Genomic DNA, 17,570 nt, shown 5'->3' on the forward strand with positions numbered 1-17,570 from the left:
AACCGATTGAAAAGTTTATTTCTGGAAATCGATTCAAAATTTTTTTATGCAAATTTTCTTTAAAATCGATAGCACAGGTTTTTTATAAACTTTTTAATTAAAATCGACGGAATAGTTTCTTTGTCGCAAACTTTTCTTTTCATTAAAATCGATGAAAAGTTTTTGAATAGAAAATAATGAATTCGATAAAAAAGTTTATTTGTAAAATTCGAAATCGATGATAAAGTTTATTTTTAAAAAATTCTTCATTGAAATCGATGGGAAAGTTCCTTTATGGAAAAGTTTTTATTGAAATCGATAGAATAGTTTATTTAAAGAAAATTTTTGAAAAACTTTCATTGAAGAAAATTTCTTGTAGAAAAATATTGATTAAAATCGATGGAAAAGTTTCATTATAGAAAAATTTTCATCGAAATCGATGAATTCGTTTCTTTATAGACAATTTCCTGTAGAAAAATGTAAATCGAAATCGATGGAAAAGTTACTCTCTATAAATTTTTTCATTTAAATTGAATAAAATATTTCTTTAGTGAAAATATTTCATTGAAATCGATCAAAAAGTTTCTTTTTAGAAAAATTTTCATTGATATCGAAATAAAAGTTTCTTTATAGAGAATTTTTAATTGAAATCGATGGAAATGTTTCTTTAAAAACAATTTCTCTTATTCAAAACTTTAAAACTAAAACTTCTATATTGAGAACTTTTGTTGAGACCGATGAAAAATTTCTTATTAAAACTTTTCATTAAATTTTATGAAACGTTTCTTATTAAACACGTTCCTTGAAATCGATAAATAGATTTGAAAGATTTTTTTAAAGAAGATTCTTTTTAAAAAGTTTCATACAGAAAATTTCCATCGAATTTACTGTAAGATTTTTTATTAAAAACTTTTATCGAATAGAATTGAATATATTCATCGAATTCTTAAGAAATTTTGAAAACTTTCGTCGAATTCGATGTAAGGAATCTTATTAAAAACTTTCGGCGAAATCGATGTAAAGATTTTTTAAGATTTTTTTTAAAAAGTTTCATACAGATCGATTTCTTACTTTCATTGAGTTCACTGTTAGGTTTCTTATTTTCGAATTAGTTGAAAGAAATATTGAAAACTTTCTTTGATTTCGTGTAAGAATTCTTATTAAATATTTTCATGATTTCTTATTAAAAACTTTCATTGAATTCGTTGTAAGAAATATTGATAACTTTCTTTGAATTCGGTGTAAGGTTTCTTATTTAATATTTTCATCGAATTCGATGTTAAAGTCATCTTATTAAAAACTTTAATCAAATTCGTTGTTAGAAATATTGAAAACATTCATTGTATTAGATGTAACGTTTTTATTAAAAACTTTCATCGAATTCGTTGTAGGAAACATAGAAAACTTTCTTAGAATTCGATGTAAGGTTTCCTCTTGAATATTTTCATCGAATTCGATGTAAGGTTTCCTATTAAAAACTTTCATTGAATTCGTTGTAAGAAATATTGAAAACATTCATCGAATTCTATGTAAGGTTTCTTATTAAAAACTTTCATCGATTTCATTGTTGGATTTCTTATTAAAAACTTTCATCGAATTCGTTGTAAGAAACACTGAAAAACTTTCATCGAATTCGATATAAAAAACATGAATTGAATTTTAGGTTTATTATTGAACACTTTTCTTAAAATCGATGTAAGATTTTTTTATTGAAATTTATTAATTCGATGTAGTATTTCTTAATGAAAACTTTCAGTAAATTCGATTTTTATACCCTTCGTCTTCGTGAGAAGGGTATATATAAGTTTGTCATTCCGTTTGTAATTTCTATAATATAATTTCCGACCATATAAATTATTTATATATACTGGATCCTTATAGATAGCGAAGTCGATTAAGCCATGTCCGTCTGTCTGTCTGTTGAAATCAATTTTCTGAATACTCCAGATATCTTCAAGACCCAAATCTTCAATAATTCTGTCAGACATGCTTTCGAGAAGTTTCCTATTGCAAAATCAGCAAAATCGGTCCAAAAATAACTGAGATATGGGTAAAAATCTGAGACTAGCTCTGAAAATTACTCCAACAAATTATAAATAATGCATTATAACAACAAGGACATAAAGCAGTAATCCGTTGGTAATATAGCTCATATTTGTTTGAGGGTGGTAATACAGTTTAACGGTGGTAGTACAGTACAACGGTTAATATTTCTTTCTGCTACAGTTTATATTTCTTTGTGTGTATGTTATGTGTGACATGTGTGCAGATATACAAAATAAATAAAAACTGTTTAGGGTATATAAGATTCGGCACAGCCGAATATAGAAATCTGACTTTTTTTTGAAAAAATTGTTTATGATTTTTTATACATGAAAATATTTATGACAAATATTCTTAAACTAATATAAATATACACCAAGAATAACCATCTTTGCGTAGTTCCCTATAAGCTTTGATATGAGAAAATATGCTAAAATCTGGCATAAATGTTACAGCAATAGAAATCCATTAATGTCAAATAAAATGAAACATAAATAAAAATAATTGCGTATGTAAATCAAAATAGTTTTTTTCCACCTTTTGTGTAAAAAAAATAAAAAAAACACAGAAAAACTTAAATGTAAAATGCCGTTTGCCAGCCAAATGGATTATAAATATCCGACATAATCTATTGAATTGAAAAGGAAAACCACTATTTATACATATATTTATATTTAAGTAAAAATTTTAATAAAAAGCAAAAACAAAAAAAAAAAAAAAAACGAAATATTAAACAACTAATATATAAGTATATTTTATAATAGTTATACATATTAAGTATGAAGCCTTTCTATAACTGGATTATTTTGCCAGTAAATGGGCGAAGAAACACACGCTCTGGCCCGATTACACAATAAAAGACATAAAATGAAATAGACTCATGACATGTTTACTTGCCACTTTACAACATCACATTAATGTATGTATGTATTTCGAATAAAGTTGTAGTTGTGTGTGGTGGACCAGCCAACAGCATACACCCAATATTGTTAAGATCAAATAATGTATTGTGTGACTTGGCAACAACTAAGAAATGAAAACTCTTTATAAAGATATGGAGGATGGTAAATGTGTTTTTCTATATGTTACAGCTGCTTGCTGTTGTTGTTGCTGTTGCTGTGTCCATCCTTAAAAGTCCAAATTGAATAATAATTTTGAAAACGTTTACAAAACATTTTGCTTGAAATATGAAAAACTACAACTCAAATACAATCAAATTCATTGAAATTAAATTAAATCACCATCAGATTTTGAACTGGTGTTAGTTGATCACTTTTCGCAATGTTCGCACACGAACATTCAAATGTTGCGATTGTATATCGATTGTAAATCATTTGATTTAGTTGTTTTTTGTTGTTGCTGTTGTTGTTGTTTCATGCTACAATTGTCTAGTTAAACCACTAACCTAATCCATTTTATGACTGGCTTCAACTTGTTCCATGATACATTGGCCTTTTTGATAATGGCGGCAGCTAATGCAAGATGCTGTGTGTGTATGTCTGACTGTGACAATATGTCTGATTTTTCATGTTGTTGTTGTTGCTGTTGTATGGATGATGTAAAATTGTGTTTTCATTGTGTATTAAATAATCGTTTGATTTTTTATTTAATTTTTTTTGAAAATATCTTGTTATAATTAACTCTATTTCCACACATTTTCTTAAAGTGGTTCCTCTAGTTTTTCCTCATTTTGCTTTTATGTTGAACGCTTTTCCTATTTTGGTTTTTTTGTTGTTGTTGTTGTTGTTGTTGGTTTATTGTAGTACACCTACTTAATTAAGGATGATGGTGGTGATTTGTTATCAATGGTTGTAATTTGAGGATTTTTATAGAAAAAAATACATTAAAAATCTTGTTTAGGACAAAATATTTTAAGAAAAAACAGTTAGGACGAATATTTTCCATTGAAAATCTAAAAACTAAATTTTTTATAAAATTTTAAAAATCTTTTCTTAATTTTAAGAAAAATCTTAAAACAACGTTTTTTATAGAAAATCTTAGTTGGGATAACATATTCTAAATAAAGTTTTAGTTGTGACAACATTTTCTATAGACATTTCTTTATAGAATCAAGTTTGGGACAAGTTTTTTCTTAATTTAAAGAAAAATCATGGAACAACGTTTTCTATAGAAAATCTTAGTTGGGATAACATATTCTAAAAAATATTTTAGTTTTGACGTCATTTTCTATCAAAAATCTTTTTTAGGACGAACATTTTATTACAGAATCAAGTTTGGGACAAAAATTTCTATAGTAAAACTAGTTAAGAGTCAAAATTTTTTGTGGCACAAAATTTTATATGGAAAATCTTTTTTTGCAAAAAAAATTTTCTATAGAAATTGCCAATAGGAAAACATTCTCTAGGGGAAATCTTGTTTGGGACAAAATTAATAAGTTAAATAATTAATTATAATTTTTAAGACAGTTTTTTTCTAAAGAAAATGTTGGATGGGAAAACAATTTCTTTTAAATCTAGAAAATTTTGTTTTGAGACAAAATGTCTAATAGAAATCATATTTGGGACAAAATTTCTAATAGAAAATTTATTTTAGAGACAAAGTTTTCTATGGATTTAATTTTGAACCAAAATCTAGATTTGAAATCAAATTTAGTTTTGGGACAAAATTTTCTTAACAGAATCCAGATTGTGACAAAAAATTTTATATAAATTCTTATTTAGGACAAAGTTTTCTCTAGAGAATCTCTTTTGGAACAAAAATTTTTTAAACAAATATTTGGTTTTGTGACAAAATTTTCTGTATAAAATCTATTGTAGGAAAACATTTTTTACAAAAAATTTAATTTGAAACCAAATCTAGTTTGGTAACAAATGTTCTTAACAAAATCCAAATTGTGACAAGAAAATTTATATTAGATTTTATTTGAGACAACGTTTTCCCTAGAGAATCTTTTTTGGAACAAAATGTTTATAACAAAGTCCAGAATGCGACAAAAAAGTTATGTAAAATTGTATTTGTGACAAAATTTCCATTAAAAATCCTGTTTTTGCACAACATTTTTTATAAAATCTTTTTTTCGACAAAATATTTTATAGAATTTCTAGTTTTGGAAATAATTTTCACAGCAAAATCCAGATTCTACAGAAAATCTTGTTTAGGTCCAAATTTTTGATGCAAAATTGTTTTTGCATCATCTTTTACAGAATTAATTTTTAGACAATTTTTTTTCTTTTTTGGAATATCACTATCTTTATAAAATCTTGTTTGGGACACAATTTTGTATAGAAAATCTTATTTGGGGAAAAAATTTTCTTGGATTGGGACCAAATTTTCTTTATAAAAGGATTGATTCTCATAGAAAACATTTATTGGGACAATATTTTCTATAGAAAATCTTAACTGGGACGTCATTTTTTATAGTGAATATTGATTTGCACAACATTTTCTATATCAAATCTTAATTGGAACAAATTTTTCTTTAAAAAAATTTTTTGTGAAAAAATTTTCTATGAAATATCCGGTTTGGAACATAATTTTCTATAAAATATCTTGGTTAGGAAAAGTTTGTATAGAAAATCTTTTTTGCGACAATATTTTTAAAGAAATTTTTATCTAAAACAAATTTTTCAATAGAAGTTCTTAATTGGAACAAAACTTTTAATAGAGATGGTAGAGTAATTTTCATTCGTCTTTAATCTCCCACTGATCACTTTTTTTACATCTTTATTTATTCCATCACCACACTTACACACTCATCTGGTGGCGTTAAAATGTATCTAAACGTTTCAACTAATAGTTTTATTTGAAACAGTTTTTGATTTCAAAATTGTTTTTACACACATAACCAGCAAAAACTTGCTTAGAAAATTAATAAAAAATAACTTTAAATAATAACATTTTAAGAAATTATTTTCGCAGCAAAAAAACTTTCAATGAAGCGAAAAAGAAGTAGAATTTAGTCCGTGGAAGTACTAAAAAAGATATGAAGAAGTATTGATTTTAACACAGGCTTGTCATGGGAGGGATGTCCTTTTTATTTAATACTAAATTCACTACATCTGAAGTCATTTTCAGGAAGTAATTTTTATGTTCTCTTTTGAAAGTTGTTAAGAAGCGAAATTGCATTGTTATAGAATACAACTGACAACATAGTTTTTGACTTAAATAATATTAAACATAATAACAACTCCAAAATAAAATGTATTTAATTCAAAAAATTTCGGTACAAAAAAATATACTTTACTTTTAAACAAAATTGTATTCTTTTCGCTTCTTTAGAAGTAAAAAACAAATCACTTCCACAGAAGGTAAAAAATTTACTTATTGTTACTTTTTAAGTGGTGCTAAATGTTATTATTTTGAAAGTATTTCGTTTTACTTTTACTGGATTAATATGGAAACGAAATTGCAGGCATGTACTTACCACACTCGCTTACAAATAGGGAGTTCGATAAGTACTTGCTACGAGCGTCTGCAAATATTCAATAGACCGTTAAGTAAATAAAGGTCGAAAACAATATGAACAAGTATTTACATAATATATTATGTGTAAGACATTACTAGACTACTTCTAAGTCGGGGTAAAGGGGGGACCATACGCCACTTTTTTAAGGCGTCCTTAAATTAAAATCACAATACATATTCTTAATTTTTTTCTTGGTTCTGATACTTAGATATGTTGGCTTTAGTTTTATTCCTTTTGATCTTTCCTAAGTCCTTAATATACATATTTTTAAATTTTTATGCATTCAGCAAAAATATCAAAAACGCCGCATCCATGGGGTAAATACATCAAGGGGATGGTGTAGATTTCTCATTAGCAGGGCAAGGATATCATGGAAATTTTTATTTTCGTATAAATTATATTTCTTTCAAATATTATCGTTTGGTAATGTTTTTAAGTGAATTATAGAAGTGAGAGAGATGTAAAATCAAAATTTCATCAAGCCCACTTGCACAAATGGGAATCTTAAGCGTTTGAATGAAAACCCTTAATATTATGTTGTAGTATCAAACATTTGTTGATAGTTATTTAAAAAGATTCTAAATACTCAGGAAAAATTTTATTAGTTCTACAAGTAGTTCTAGAATACATGATTTTAGCCTGAACTCGTTTTAGTTTGCCGTTGAGAGCAATGATTTTTGTTCGAAATTGTCACCTTAGGAAAAGGTTCTGATTAAGCGTTATGGAGTCGACACTCGTTCTTTGAAACGCTTCTAGAACTAGTTCTTTAATCAATGATGTTTGTTTGAATTTGTCAACTTCGGAACTAGTTCTAGGGAAGCTGTAGAGAACGTATAAACAAATATTTTTTTTTCGTGTTTTTATTTCAGTAATAACAAAACAATTTGTTTTTGAAAAAATTAAAAAATATGCAATAAAATGTTGGAAATATGCACCAAACCAAAATTTGTTCTACATCACAAGCATTACATATATTTGGCGAATGTGCCCCAGGGGCAGTTCTGGAGTTTAGGTTAGGTTGATAGGAGGATGTTTACTACATCAAATCCGATGAAATACACCTAGGCCACTATCGGGCCTTTTGTGTGTTCCAATTCCTGAAAAAAAATTTGTTCACTGAATGTATTATATTTCCATGTTCAGAAACTCAATTTCCTGGACATAATTCCTAAGAATCTTCCAATCAGTGTTGGTTACGAATATTATTTCCGGAACCCCATCACTTCCAAGATACTTGGATCTAACTTCGACAAATGCCTGACAGTGACAAAGAAAGTGCTCCAGAGTTTCACTGTCCTCTCCTCTCTCCTCATGCTCTACATTCGTCTGAATTCGCACGTCCAATTTTGTATAGATGTGCACGTAATCCTGTGTGTCCACTTAGAGTCTTGCTCTCATCAGGGTCACCTCATAGAATCTTTTGGTTCTACCTACCGTTTCATTATTCCGAGAGGCCTTATGGGTTTCTCTCATCCATATTTTTAATTCAGTTTTTGTTGCGTCGAATGGTTTTGCGTTTGTTAGGTTAACTACATCGAGCTCCCTTCCCTTTAAAGCTATTACATTCGTCCTTTCGTTGCCGACTATTCTCGAGTGGCCTGGTACCTATATGATGTAAACCTTACCTCTGAGAGAGTATTCAGTTAAAGCTTTCTTACAATCCAATACGGTCTTAGATTTAATTCTATCACCTGATATCGTCCTAATTGCTTTCTGGCTGTCGGTAAATATATTAAGCCCTGTAGGCGCCATATTTATTCTAATCCAATTTACACTTTCCGTTATTGCTCGTACATCTGCCTGGAAGATTGTGTAATGATTAGTTAAACGGTGGTATATTTCTGTTTCTGGGTCTTCAATATATAACCCCAGGTGCAGTTAGTCCTCTAATTTAGAGCCACCTATTGTAGCAATGGATTCTTACTGGTATTTGCTCCAATGTTCCGCTTGACCAAGACATTCTATCTGGGATTAGCGTTTCGAAAGTTTCCGACACATTTTGTGTCTGGTATGCGATCAGGAACGTCCGATGAATGTGTATAACCTTCCAATGTATCCAATATACATTGATGTATGAACTTTCAGGGATGATAGATAATCGATAAAAGAAAACAAAATTTGATATTGTGATAAAATCCATTACTCAGCTTACAAATAATTCCCATTTACAGATGTGCCCCTATGGCGCATGATCCCCCTTTCTATCCTAATCCGACTAGGTAAGTAGTAGTCATTGAAAATAAGTTATTGAGTAAGTATATGTATATTACTTTGTTTTTGCTGGGAGTGTAAGCTGCTTAGTTATTTTTCTTGAAATCCGTACTATAACTGGAACAAAATCCAAAATTCATATCATACAATGTTTTTTTTTTTTTTTGAATCCTTGTTTGGCTTGTCTTACCTGATTTTGTTTTCATTTAATTTTTGCGGTTTCTCTACTGTGTTTTTGGATTTTTATTAATTATTTGAAACTTTGTAAATATTTCTTTATACCACATACCGATATTTGTGTTTTATGTTTAATGCTTTTTGAAGTGAATTTCAGAAATTTTGTTTTACTTTTTCCAGTATAAAAACAGCATGATGTTTAACTAGATCTATCACAACACATTGTGGCAGACACAGGCACAGTATAAGAGATTACAAATTAAATTTGTACAAGAAGTTGTTTGAAATAATTAAAGAAATTAAATTGAATTTAAATTTTGTTAAATTTATAACTAAAAAACAACAACAACATGTATAAATTGGTAAGTCCTGGTCAGCAAGGAGTAAGAAAAAAAATTAAAGGATTATAAAAAAGTGTAAAATAAAACAAAGTTTGAAAAGTGTTTGTATTTTTTCAAATTTTAATGTGAAATATTTTTAAAAAATTACTCTTGAGTTTGAAAAGTGTTTCTTTTTTTTCAAAAATTAATTTCAATTCTTTTTTTCAAAATTTGAACATTTTTTTTCAAAATTATTCTAATTTTGGTTTCACTTTCTTTAGTACCTCTTAGTACTAGCTGTGCTCTGCAGTAGCCAATCTTCTTTGGCTGGCTTCTTGGGTGGCTATGGAGGTTACGGTGGCTTTGGCGGTCACGGTCTTAGCTATGGTTATGGCGGTGGTCATGGCATCGGCTATGGCTATGGTGGTCATGGTGGTGGTGCTGTTATAGCTGCTGCTCCCGTTGCTGTAGCTGCTCCTGTAGTAACCAAAGTTGCCGTTGCACAGCCCATTATAACAAAGACCATTACACCTGTTATTACGAAGACCATTAGTGCTGCACCCATTACTGTGACTAAAGTAGCAGCTCCTGTTGTGGCAGCACCCGTTGTAGCTGCTCCCGCCTATATAGGCGGAGGTTATGGCGGTTATGGTCATGGTTATGGTGGGGGCTATGGTCATGGCATTGCCATTGGTGGTCTTTATGGCGGTCATGGTTATGGTGGTGGCCATGGTTGGTAAGCAGGATATTTGCAAAAGCAATTAGAGAGTTATGTTTCTTTTTTTTTTTAATTGAGAGATAAGAAAAAGCTAAATAATTGAGAGAAACATAAAATCTTGCATTTAATCAGAAATCATATTATACATCATTATTTTCTTTTAACATTTGTATATCAACAATCATCTTTCCATCGTTTGTATTGCATTAAAAAAACAAAGACACACAAATAATTATATTTTAAACCTGCCAAATAAACAGTCATATTCATTATTATTTTTAAGCTTAATATGATCATTATGAAATACATATAAATATTTAATAAATGTTATTAATAATACTAACCATTTTGTATATATATTTGTTTTATATTATATTCAATCATTATGTACCTTATTTAATCATTTCTTAAAAAAAGTATATTGTCCAAAATGTTTATGACTAAATAATTTTATAAATTATCAAATTTAAACCAGCCAATAAAGCACAATTAGCACCAAAAATGTGTGCTCCAAAGAATTGCAAAATGAAGTTTTAATAAGAAAGTTTAGTTGGCACAACAAAACTTTTTAGTAGTTATGATAAAAAAGCTTTTCTTAACTTAAGTTATTTCCTGAGATCTTAAGTGATCAACAATTCTAAAGAAAATCTACTTTGAGCTAACTTTTTGTATAAAAAATATTGTTTGAGATAAAACTTCAACAAAAAATCTTATTTGGCGCAACAAATAAAATAGAATTTATTGTTTGGAACATTTTCTTAAGCTTAATTTTAATTATAGAAAATTTTTTGGGAAATATATAGTTTGAGAAAATAATTTTCTACATAAAATCTAGTTTAAGATAAAATTTTATATAAAACATTTGGTTTGAGAAAAATTTTTAAATGAAACTCTAGTTTGGCACCAGTTCTATTGAAAATTATCTTTGGTACATAATTCTCTATAGAAAAACTTTATCAGGACAACATATTACAGAGATAATCTCTTTGGGACAACTTTTTTTTTTATTAAAATTTTTAATTAAAACAACATTTTCTGGAAAACATTTTGTTTTACAGAAAATCTAGTTTAATACAAAATCTTCTATAAAAAATCTTAAAATGGGGCAATGTTTTTTGAGATAGAATTTTCAATTGAAATCAAGTTACTGGTTGGGATGAAATTTTCTGAAGAAAACCTTCTTTAGGATAATATTTTCTATAGAAAGACAAGTTTGACACAACATTTTTTCTACAGAAAATCTTGTTTAGGAAAGAGTATTGTATAGAAAAATTTAGTTTGGGACAAAATTTTATATGGAAAATCTTTTTTTGGATAAACTTTTCTACAGAAAATCTTTATTGAGACAAAACTTTCTATAGGAAGTCTTTAGGGGGGAAAATGTCTGTTCGACAGCAATTTCTGTGAAAATCTTTAAACTTTTTTAAAACAAAATCTTTTTTTAAACAAAATTTTCTATAGAAAGGTTTTTTGAGATTTTTTAAGACAAAATTTTGTATAGAAAATCTTTTTGACATAAAATTATCAATAGAAAACCTTTTTAAGGACAAACATTTTCATAGAAAATATTTTTTGGATTAAATTAAAAAAGTTGTTTTGTTAAACAAATTTTATCAAAGAAAATCTTCAACATTTTCTATAGAAAATCCGTTTTGGGACAAAATTTTTCATAGAAAATAATTTTTTGAAAAATCTTTTTTGGGACAAAAATTATATAGGTAGAGTTTTTTGGTTCAACATTTTCTATAGAAAACCGTTAAAAAAAGTTTTTTTTTTTTGATTTTCTATAGAAAAATTTTTAAGACAAAGTTTTCTATAAAAAATCTTTTTTGGGACAAATTTTCCATATAAAGTGTTTTTGGGACTAAATTAAAAAAGTCTTGAGTCTTCAAAACAAATTTTATTATAGAAAATCTTCTTTGCAATCTTCTTTGGAAAATATTTTCTATAGAAAACCTCCTTTGGGACATTATTTTCTATAGAAAATTATTTTTGAAAAACAAAAATTTAAACAGAATTTTTTTTGGACATAATTTTCAATAGAAAGTCTTTTTAAGGAAGACATTTTCAATTAAAAGTTTTTTTTGGGACAAAATTTTATATAGAAAATTATCTTTAGAACAAAATTTTCAGAGAAATTCTTATTTGGGACAACATTTTCTACAGAAAGTCTCTTATGGAACAAAACTTTTCAAAAAAAAGTAATTTTTGGGAAAAAATTTCTTTTGGACAAATTCTTTTTAATAAAAAGTATTTTTTGGGAAAATATTTCAAAAGAAAAACTTTTTTAAAAAAATTTTCTGTAAAAATCTTTTTTGGGACAAAATTTTCTATATAAAATCCTTTTTTGCGAAAATATTTTCTATAAAAAAACTTTTTAAGAACAAAATTTTCTATAAAAGATCTTTTTGGGACAAAGTTTTCAACAAAAGTCTTTTTTAAACAAATGTTAAACAGAAAGTCTTTTGGGACAAGATGTTCAACAAAATGTTTTTTTTTAACAAAAAGTATTTTTTGGGAAAATATTTCAAAAGAAAAACTTTTTTCAAAAAATTTTCTGTAAAAATCTTTTTTGGGACAAAATTTTCTATATAAAATCCTTTTTTACGAAAACATTTTCTATAAAAAAACTTTTTAAGAACAAAATTTTCTATAAAATATCTTTTTGGGACAAAGTTTTCAACAAAAGTCTTTTTTAAACAAATGTTAAACAGAAAGTCTTTTGGGACAAAATGTTCAAGAAAATATTTTTTTTTTAACAAAAAGTATTTTTTGGGAAAATATTTCAAAAGAAAAACTTTTTTCAAAAAATTTTCTGTAAAAATTTTTTTTGGGACAAAATTTTCTATATAAAATCCTTTTTTACGAAAACATTTTCTATAAAAAAAAAACTTTTTAAGAACAAAATTTTCTATAAAAGATCTTTTTGGGACAAAGTTTTCAACAAAAGTCTTTTTTTAACAAATGTTTAGCAAAAAGTCTTTTGGAACAAAATGTTCAACAAATACTCTTTATTCCTGGAATAAAAAAAATCTTATGTATAAAAAAATTTCTATAGAAAATCTTGTTTAGAAGAACATTTTCTATAAAAAAAATCATGTTTAGGAGAAAATTTTCGAATGAAAATCTTGTTAAGGATGAAATTTTCCATTAAAAATCTTGTTTGTGACTGATTTTTAATCTTTTTTTACAGAGTATTTTTATTTGGAATAACATTTTCGATTTAAAATCATAATTGGGACAACATTTTCTGTGAAATCTCTTAATGGAGAAAAAAAAATCAAAAGAGGAGTGGGAAGGGGGTGTTGGTGAAGGTTTGTGTGGGTGTGGTTTATTCCATATTTCGATTCGAAACACTTAGAAATTCGATCTATTTTTTCTTTATAAGTTTCAATAAGTTAATAATTTTCAATACATATCGTTCTTGTTGAACTTCGTACTCATGATCCTTACAGAAAACGGTTTTTATATGCAATATTCCAAAAAAAATTATGCTTTGTAAACCTAAATCCCTTTAAATTAAAACTAAACAACACCACTTTTTACCAATTTATGAAAAAAATAGTTTTCAATTTTTATTTACATTCGCACAAAAGAAATTATAATCGAGGAAATTTACAAATAACAAGTAAAAAATATTAATTATAACAAGAAAATAATAATAATAATAATAAAAAATTAAACAAAAAACACATTTCAAACTTCAAAGATTTTACGTTTTTCTTTTTCTTTTTTTTGTGAAACAAAAAGTATACAGTCTCGCTACTAAATACACCATACACTTCCTTTTATTTCCCAAACCCGTTCTCAATATTAAATACTGTTATTGTTGTTTTCTTGTTGTTATTGTTGCTTTTGCTTAAAACATTATTACAGTATGTATGTATTTGTTTTGGGGGGGGGGGTCTTACCAGCCATGACCATAACCCAAACCCAAACCATGACCACCCAAAGCCAAACCGCCCAAACCATGACCGTATGAAATGGCGGGAGCAGCAGCTATTTTAACAGCTGGTGCAGCATAAGAGATGGCAGGAGCAGCATATTTAATGGCAGGAGCAGCATATGAAATAGCAGGAGCTGGTGCAGCATAAGAGATGGCAGGTGCAGCGTATTTAATGGCAGGAGCAGCATAAGAAATGGCAGGTGCTGGTGCAGCATATGAAATAGCTGGAGCAGCAATGGCATGACCACCAATTAGTCCACCATGACCACCGAGAAGACCACCATAACCACCCAAGTAGCCAGGAGCAGCTGCAGCGCTAGCAATGATGGCCAATGTAACAATGATCTGAAAATGCATTTAGTTCAATTTGTATTTAGCTTATAAAGTTGTTTTATGTTTTTTTTCTTAACTTGATTTAATTGATTTCTGTTTTTTTGTTTCTATTAGCTATTTAATATGAGTAATTGTTAACATTTTTGCTCAAACCTATGATTTCTAATTAATTTTAATTTCTTAATTATTGTAGCAATTATTTTGTTGTTGTTTATTAATTTCTAAATTGTTCTTAATCATTGGTGTAAGGTGATATTTTGTTTTTTATAATATCGTAAACCTGGCAGTTCTATGGCAGTTTTTTAGTGAATAGTTGCAAAGAACTATGCAGTTTCCACTAATTTATTATACTACACTACATTTTGTGTACTTTATTCTGTACACTCTTTGTACAACATTCTGTGAACTAAACTTTGTGATTTACACCTTCTGAATTACACTTTACTTACACCTTCTGAATTATACTGTACTACTCTTTGTATACTACATTTTGTGTACTACATGTTGTATACCACACGTTTTAGACTAAACGTTATGTACTACATTTTGTGTACTACATGTTGTATACCACACGTTTTAGACTAAACGTTATGTACTACATTTTGTGTAATACATGTTGTATACCACACGATTTAGACTAAACGTTATGTACTATACTTTGTGTTCTACACTTTGTGTAAAACACTTTACACAAAATGTAAAACACTTTGCGTAAAACTTTGTGTAAAACACTTTGCGTAAAACACTTTATGTAAAATACTTTGTGTAAAACACTTTGTGTACTACACTTTGTGTACTACACTTCGTGTACAACACTTTGTGTACTACACTTTGTGTACTACACTTTGTGTACTACCCTTTGTGTACTACCCTTTGTGTACTACCCTTTGTGTACTACACTTTGTGTACTACACTTTGTGTACTACCCTTTGTGTACTAAACTACACAAAGTGTACTACATTACTTAGCGAAATACACTTTATGTGCTACACTTGGTATATTATAACATCTGCACAAGATTTTGTGTATTACACTTTACATACTACAGCCTTTGTACTAAACTTTGTGTACTTTGCTTTGTGTACTACACTCTGTTTACTATACATTGTGTATTAAACTGTGTGAACTGTACTGCACATTATGAACTACAATTTGTGAGCTTCACTTTGTGTTCTATGCTTTAAGTACTTCACTTTGTGTACTACACTTTGGGTATTAAACTTTGTTTATCCCACTTTATGCACACATTTTGTGTAATAACCTTTCTGTTTTGACATTCTGTTCTACACTTTGTGTACTACATTCTATGTACTTCGTGTACTACAATTTAAACATTGTGCAGAACACTTTGTGAACTGCATCTCGTGTACTACAATTTGCGTACCACATTTTATAAACTACACTTTGTGTAGTAATCCAATCTGTTTACTCTATATATTATATCATTACTTTAAAATTGTGCGAGAAGCTTTTTGTACTACATGTTTTTGAAATACAAATTATTTCAATTCGTTTTATCACAATAATTTTCTATAGAATTAATTTTTCTAGAATCCAAGGCTAGACAGATGCGATGATAGATTTAAATTCTGAATTTTGTACGTTGTACCTATAAATACAGCTATTCCAACAACAAGAAATACAAAGCAAAAACTCGGTAATGTGTTGTGCTTACATAAACACTTACTTTTGCAATGTCTACTACCTATCGCCTGCATTACATAGAAGTACTCTTGTAATGACTTTCTTTTAATCTGTTAAACAAGAACTTTATTTTTGACTTTTTCATAGCTAAGCAGTGAGTGACAGTGAGTAGAACGAACCGAAATCCCTGCTTCGTATTTTCGTCGGCTCATTTTATTAAAACTCTAAATATCTTCTTTGTAACTCCTTATATGTAAGCGGTTAAAAACTAATTTTTTACTCATTATTTGTAAGTGGTTTAAAAGTACTTTTTAACTCCTTAGTTGTAAGCGTGCGTGCCTCTAATTATTGTATTAAAATAATGAGATAAATTGCTAATGAAGAAGTGGTGAAAAGGGGTTCTGTTAGCATTTTACTTAATTCATTAAATTTCAATGTAAAGAAAGCAAAATATAATTTGAGAACATTTTTGATATCTCAAAACTAGCGATATTGTAATTAGTTCTAAAATTAGTTTCTTGGAACAATATTAGCCATTTCAAGAAAGTTTTTTTGCAATCAAAACTACATTAAACAAAAACTGCACTTAACCTCTTATCATTCTAAGAGTAACACATTTAGATATGCTGGATTTTTAGGATTGAAATTTTTTGTTTTTCAAAGGATTAAAGGGTCTTTTAAATAAACTTTTATCAAAGATTTATAAATCAAATTTTCCTACAAAATTTATTCTATAAACCTTTGATAAATGTTTATGAATATGACAGAAATTTTGTTTTCGTTTTTATTTGAAAGAATAATTTGTTCTTAAAATTTTTTAATTGAAATATTTGTTTAAGGACAAGAGATATATAAACTAATTCTAAAGTTAATTCCCTGAAACAATTATCCAATATTGCACTTTTAAAGTTATTTCTTAGGCAAGCAAAACAATATTTCACAAAAACTGGACTTAGCATATTTTCACTCTATGTGTAAGATATTAACGTATAAGCACTCTTTGATATTCTGGACTTTTAAGATTGTCTTTGCTTTTTAAACATTTTTTTTTAAATTTTCAAATTTTATTTTTTTTAAGGATATATTTTCCATTTTTATATAAATCATAATCCACTTATTTTAAACGATATACTTTTTCTTGCTAAATTATAAACACTGTTTTTAAATCTTTTTTTAATAAATATCCTTTTTAGATATATAATCCATACTTGGTGCAATTTTTTTTCTTTACTTACAAACTTGAACATTTTGAAAGGATTTGCTTTTATATGATTTGTTATTTGAGTTTGTAAGAAAACTGTTTTTTCGACACAAGCTGACTTGGGTTTGAATAACTTGTTTCAATTGTCAATAGTATTTATAGCCGAAAATTTTCTGTTTACTTAGTAATATTATGATGCAGTATTAAGAAAACAATCTTATGAAAAACGCTGCCTCTAGTACTTCTATAAAGTACGAGAGTTCAGTTTAATGCAACCACATCCCAGTGCTACCACAACTGGGTACAACTTCATAGAAACGTTTACGTTAGCTAGAGCAACGACAACAACAAAGTATATTTGTCGTCTAATGCCGGTTGCTGTCGCAGATGTTGCTGCTGCTGCAAAAATATATATATATATATATAAACTAGAAATATCAGAAGCTTTATGTTGCTGACTAGAAAACAGCTGTTGCTCCAAAAAAATATCACTCATAAAAAACACTTTTACTTTTTTTTTGGCCATAATATTGCTGGTTAAAGTAGTTATTAAACGAGAACTAGGTAAACGA

At 27.8% G+C, this 17,570-nt stretch overlaps 2 protein-coding genes across 2 annotated transcripts; one reads left to right on the forward strand and one right to left on the reverse strand.

Annotated features, from left to right (window-relative positions):
- The first annotated feature begins 9,039 nt into the window (after nucleotides 1–9,039).
- LOC111681354 (cuticle protein 64) lies at nucleotides 9,040–10,392 on the forward strand. Its single transcript, XM_046952878.1, has 2 exons — nucleotides 9,040–9,198; nucleotides 9,438–10,392. The coding sequence occupies exons 1-2, from the start codon at nucleotides 9,187–9,189 to the stop codon at nucleotides 9,894–9,896; spliced, it is 471 nt and encodes a 156-aa protein (XP_046808834.1). The 5' UTR covers nucleotides 9,040–9,186; the 3' UTR covers nucleotides 9,897–10,392.
- Nucleotides 10,393–13,568: 3,176 nt separating this feature from the next.
- Nucleotides 13,569–17,189, reverse strand: LOC111681318 (cuticle protein 16.5). The gene is made up of 2 exons (XM_023443065.2): nucleotides 17,033–17,189; nucleotides 13,569–14,165 (listed from the first exon to the last, which is right to left on the reverse strand). The coding sequence occupies exons 1-2, from the start codon at nucleotides 17,042–17,044 to the stop codon at nucleotides 13,782–13,784; spliced, it is 396 nt and encodes a 131-aa protein (XP_023298833.2). The 5' UTR covers nucleotides 17,045–17,189; the 3' UTR covers nucleotides 13,569–13,781.
- Between the last annotated feature and the right edge of the window lie 381 nt (nucleotides 17,190–17,570).

This window comes from Lucilia cuprina, chromosome 5 (assembly GCF_022045245.1).
Source record: "Lucilia cuprina isolate Lc7/37 chromosome 5, ASM2204524v1, whole genome shotgun sequence".
In the NCBI taxonomy this organism is placed as follows: Eukaryota; Metazoa; Arthropoda; class Insecta; order Diptera; family Calliphoridae; genus Lucilia; species Lucilia cuprina.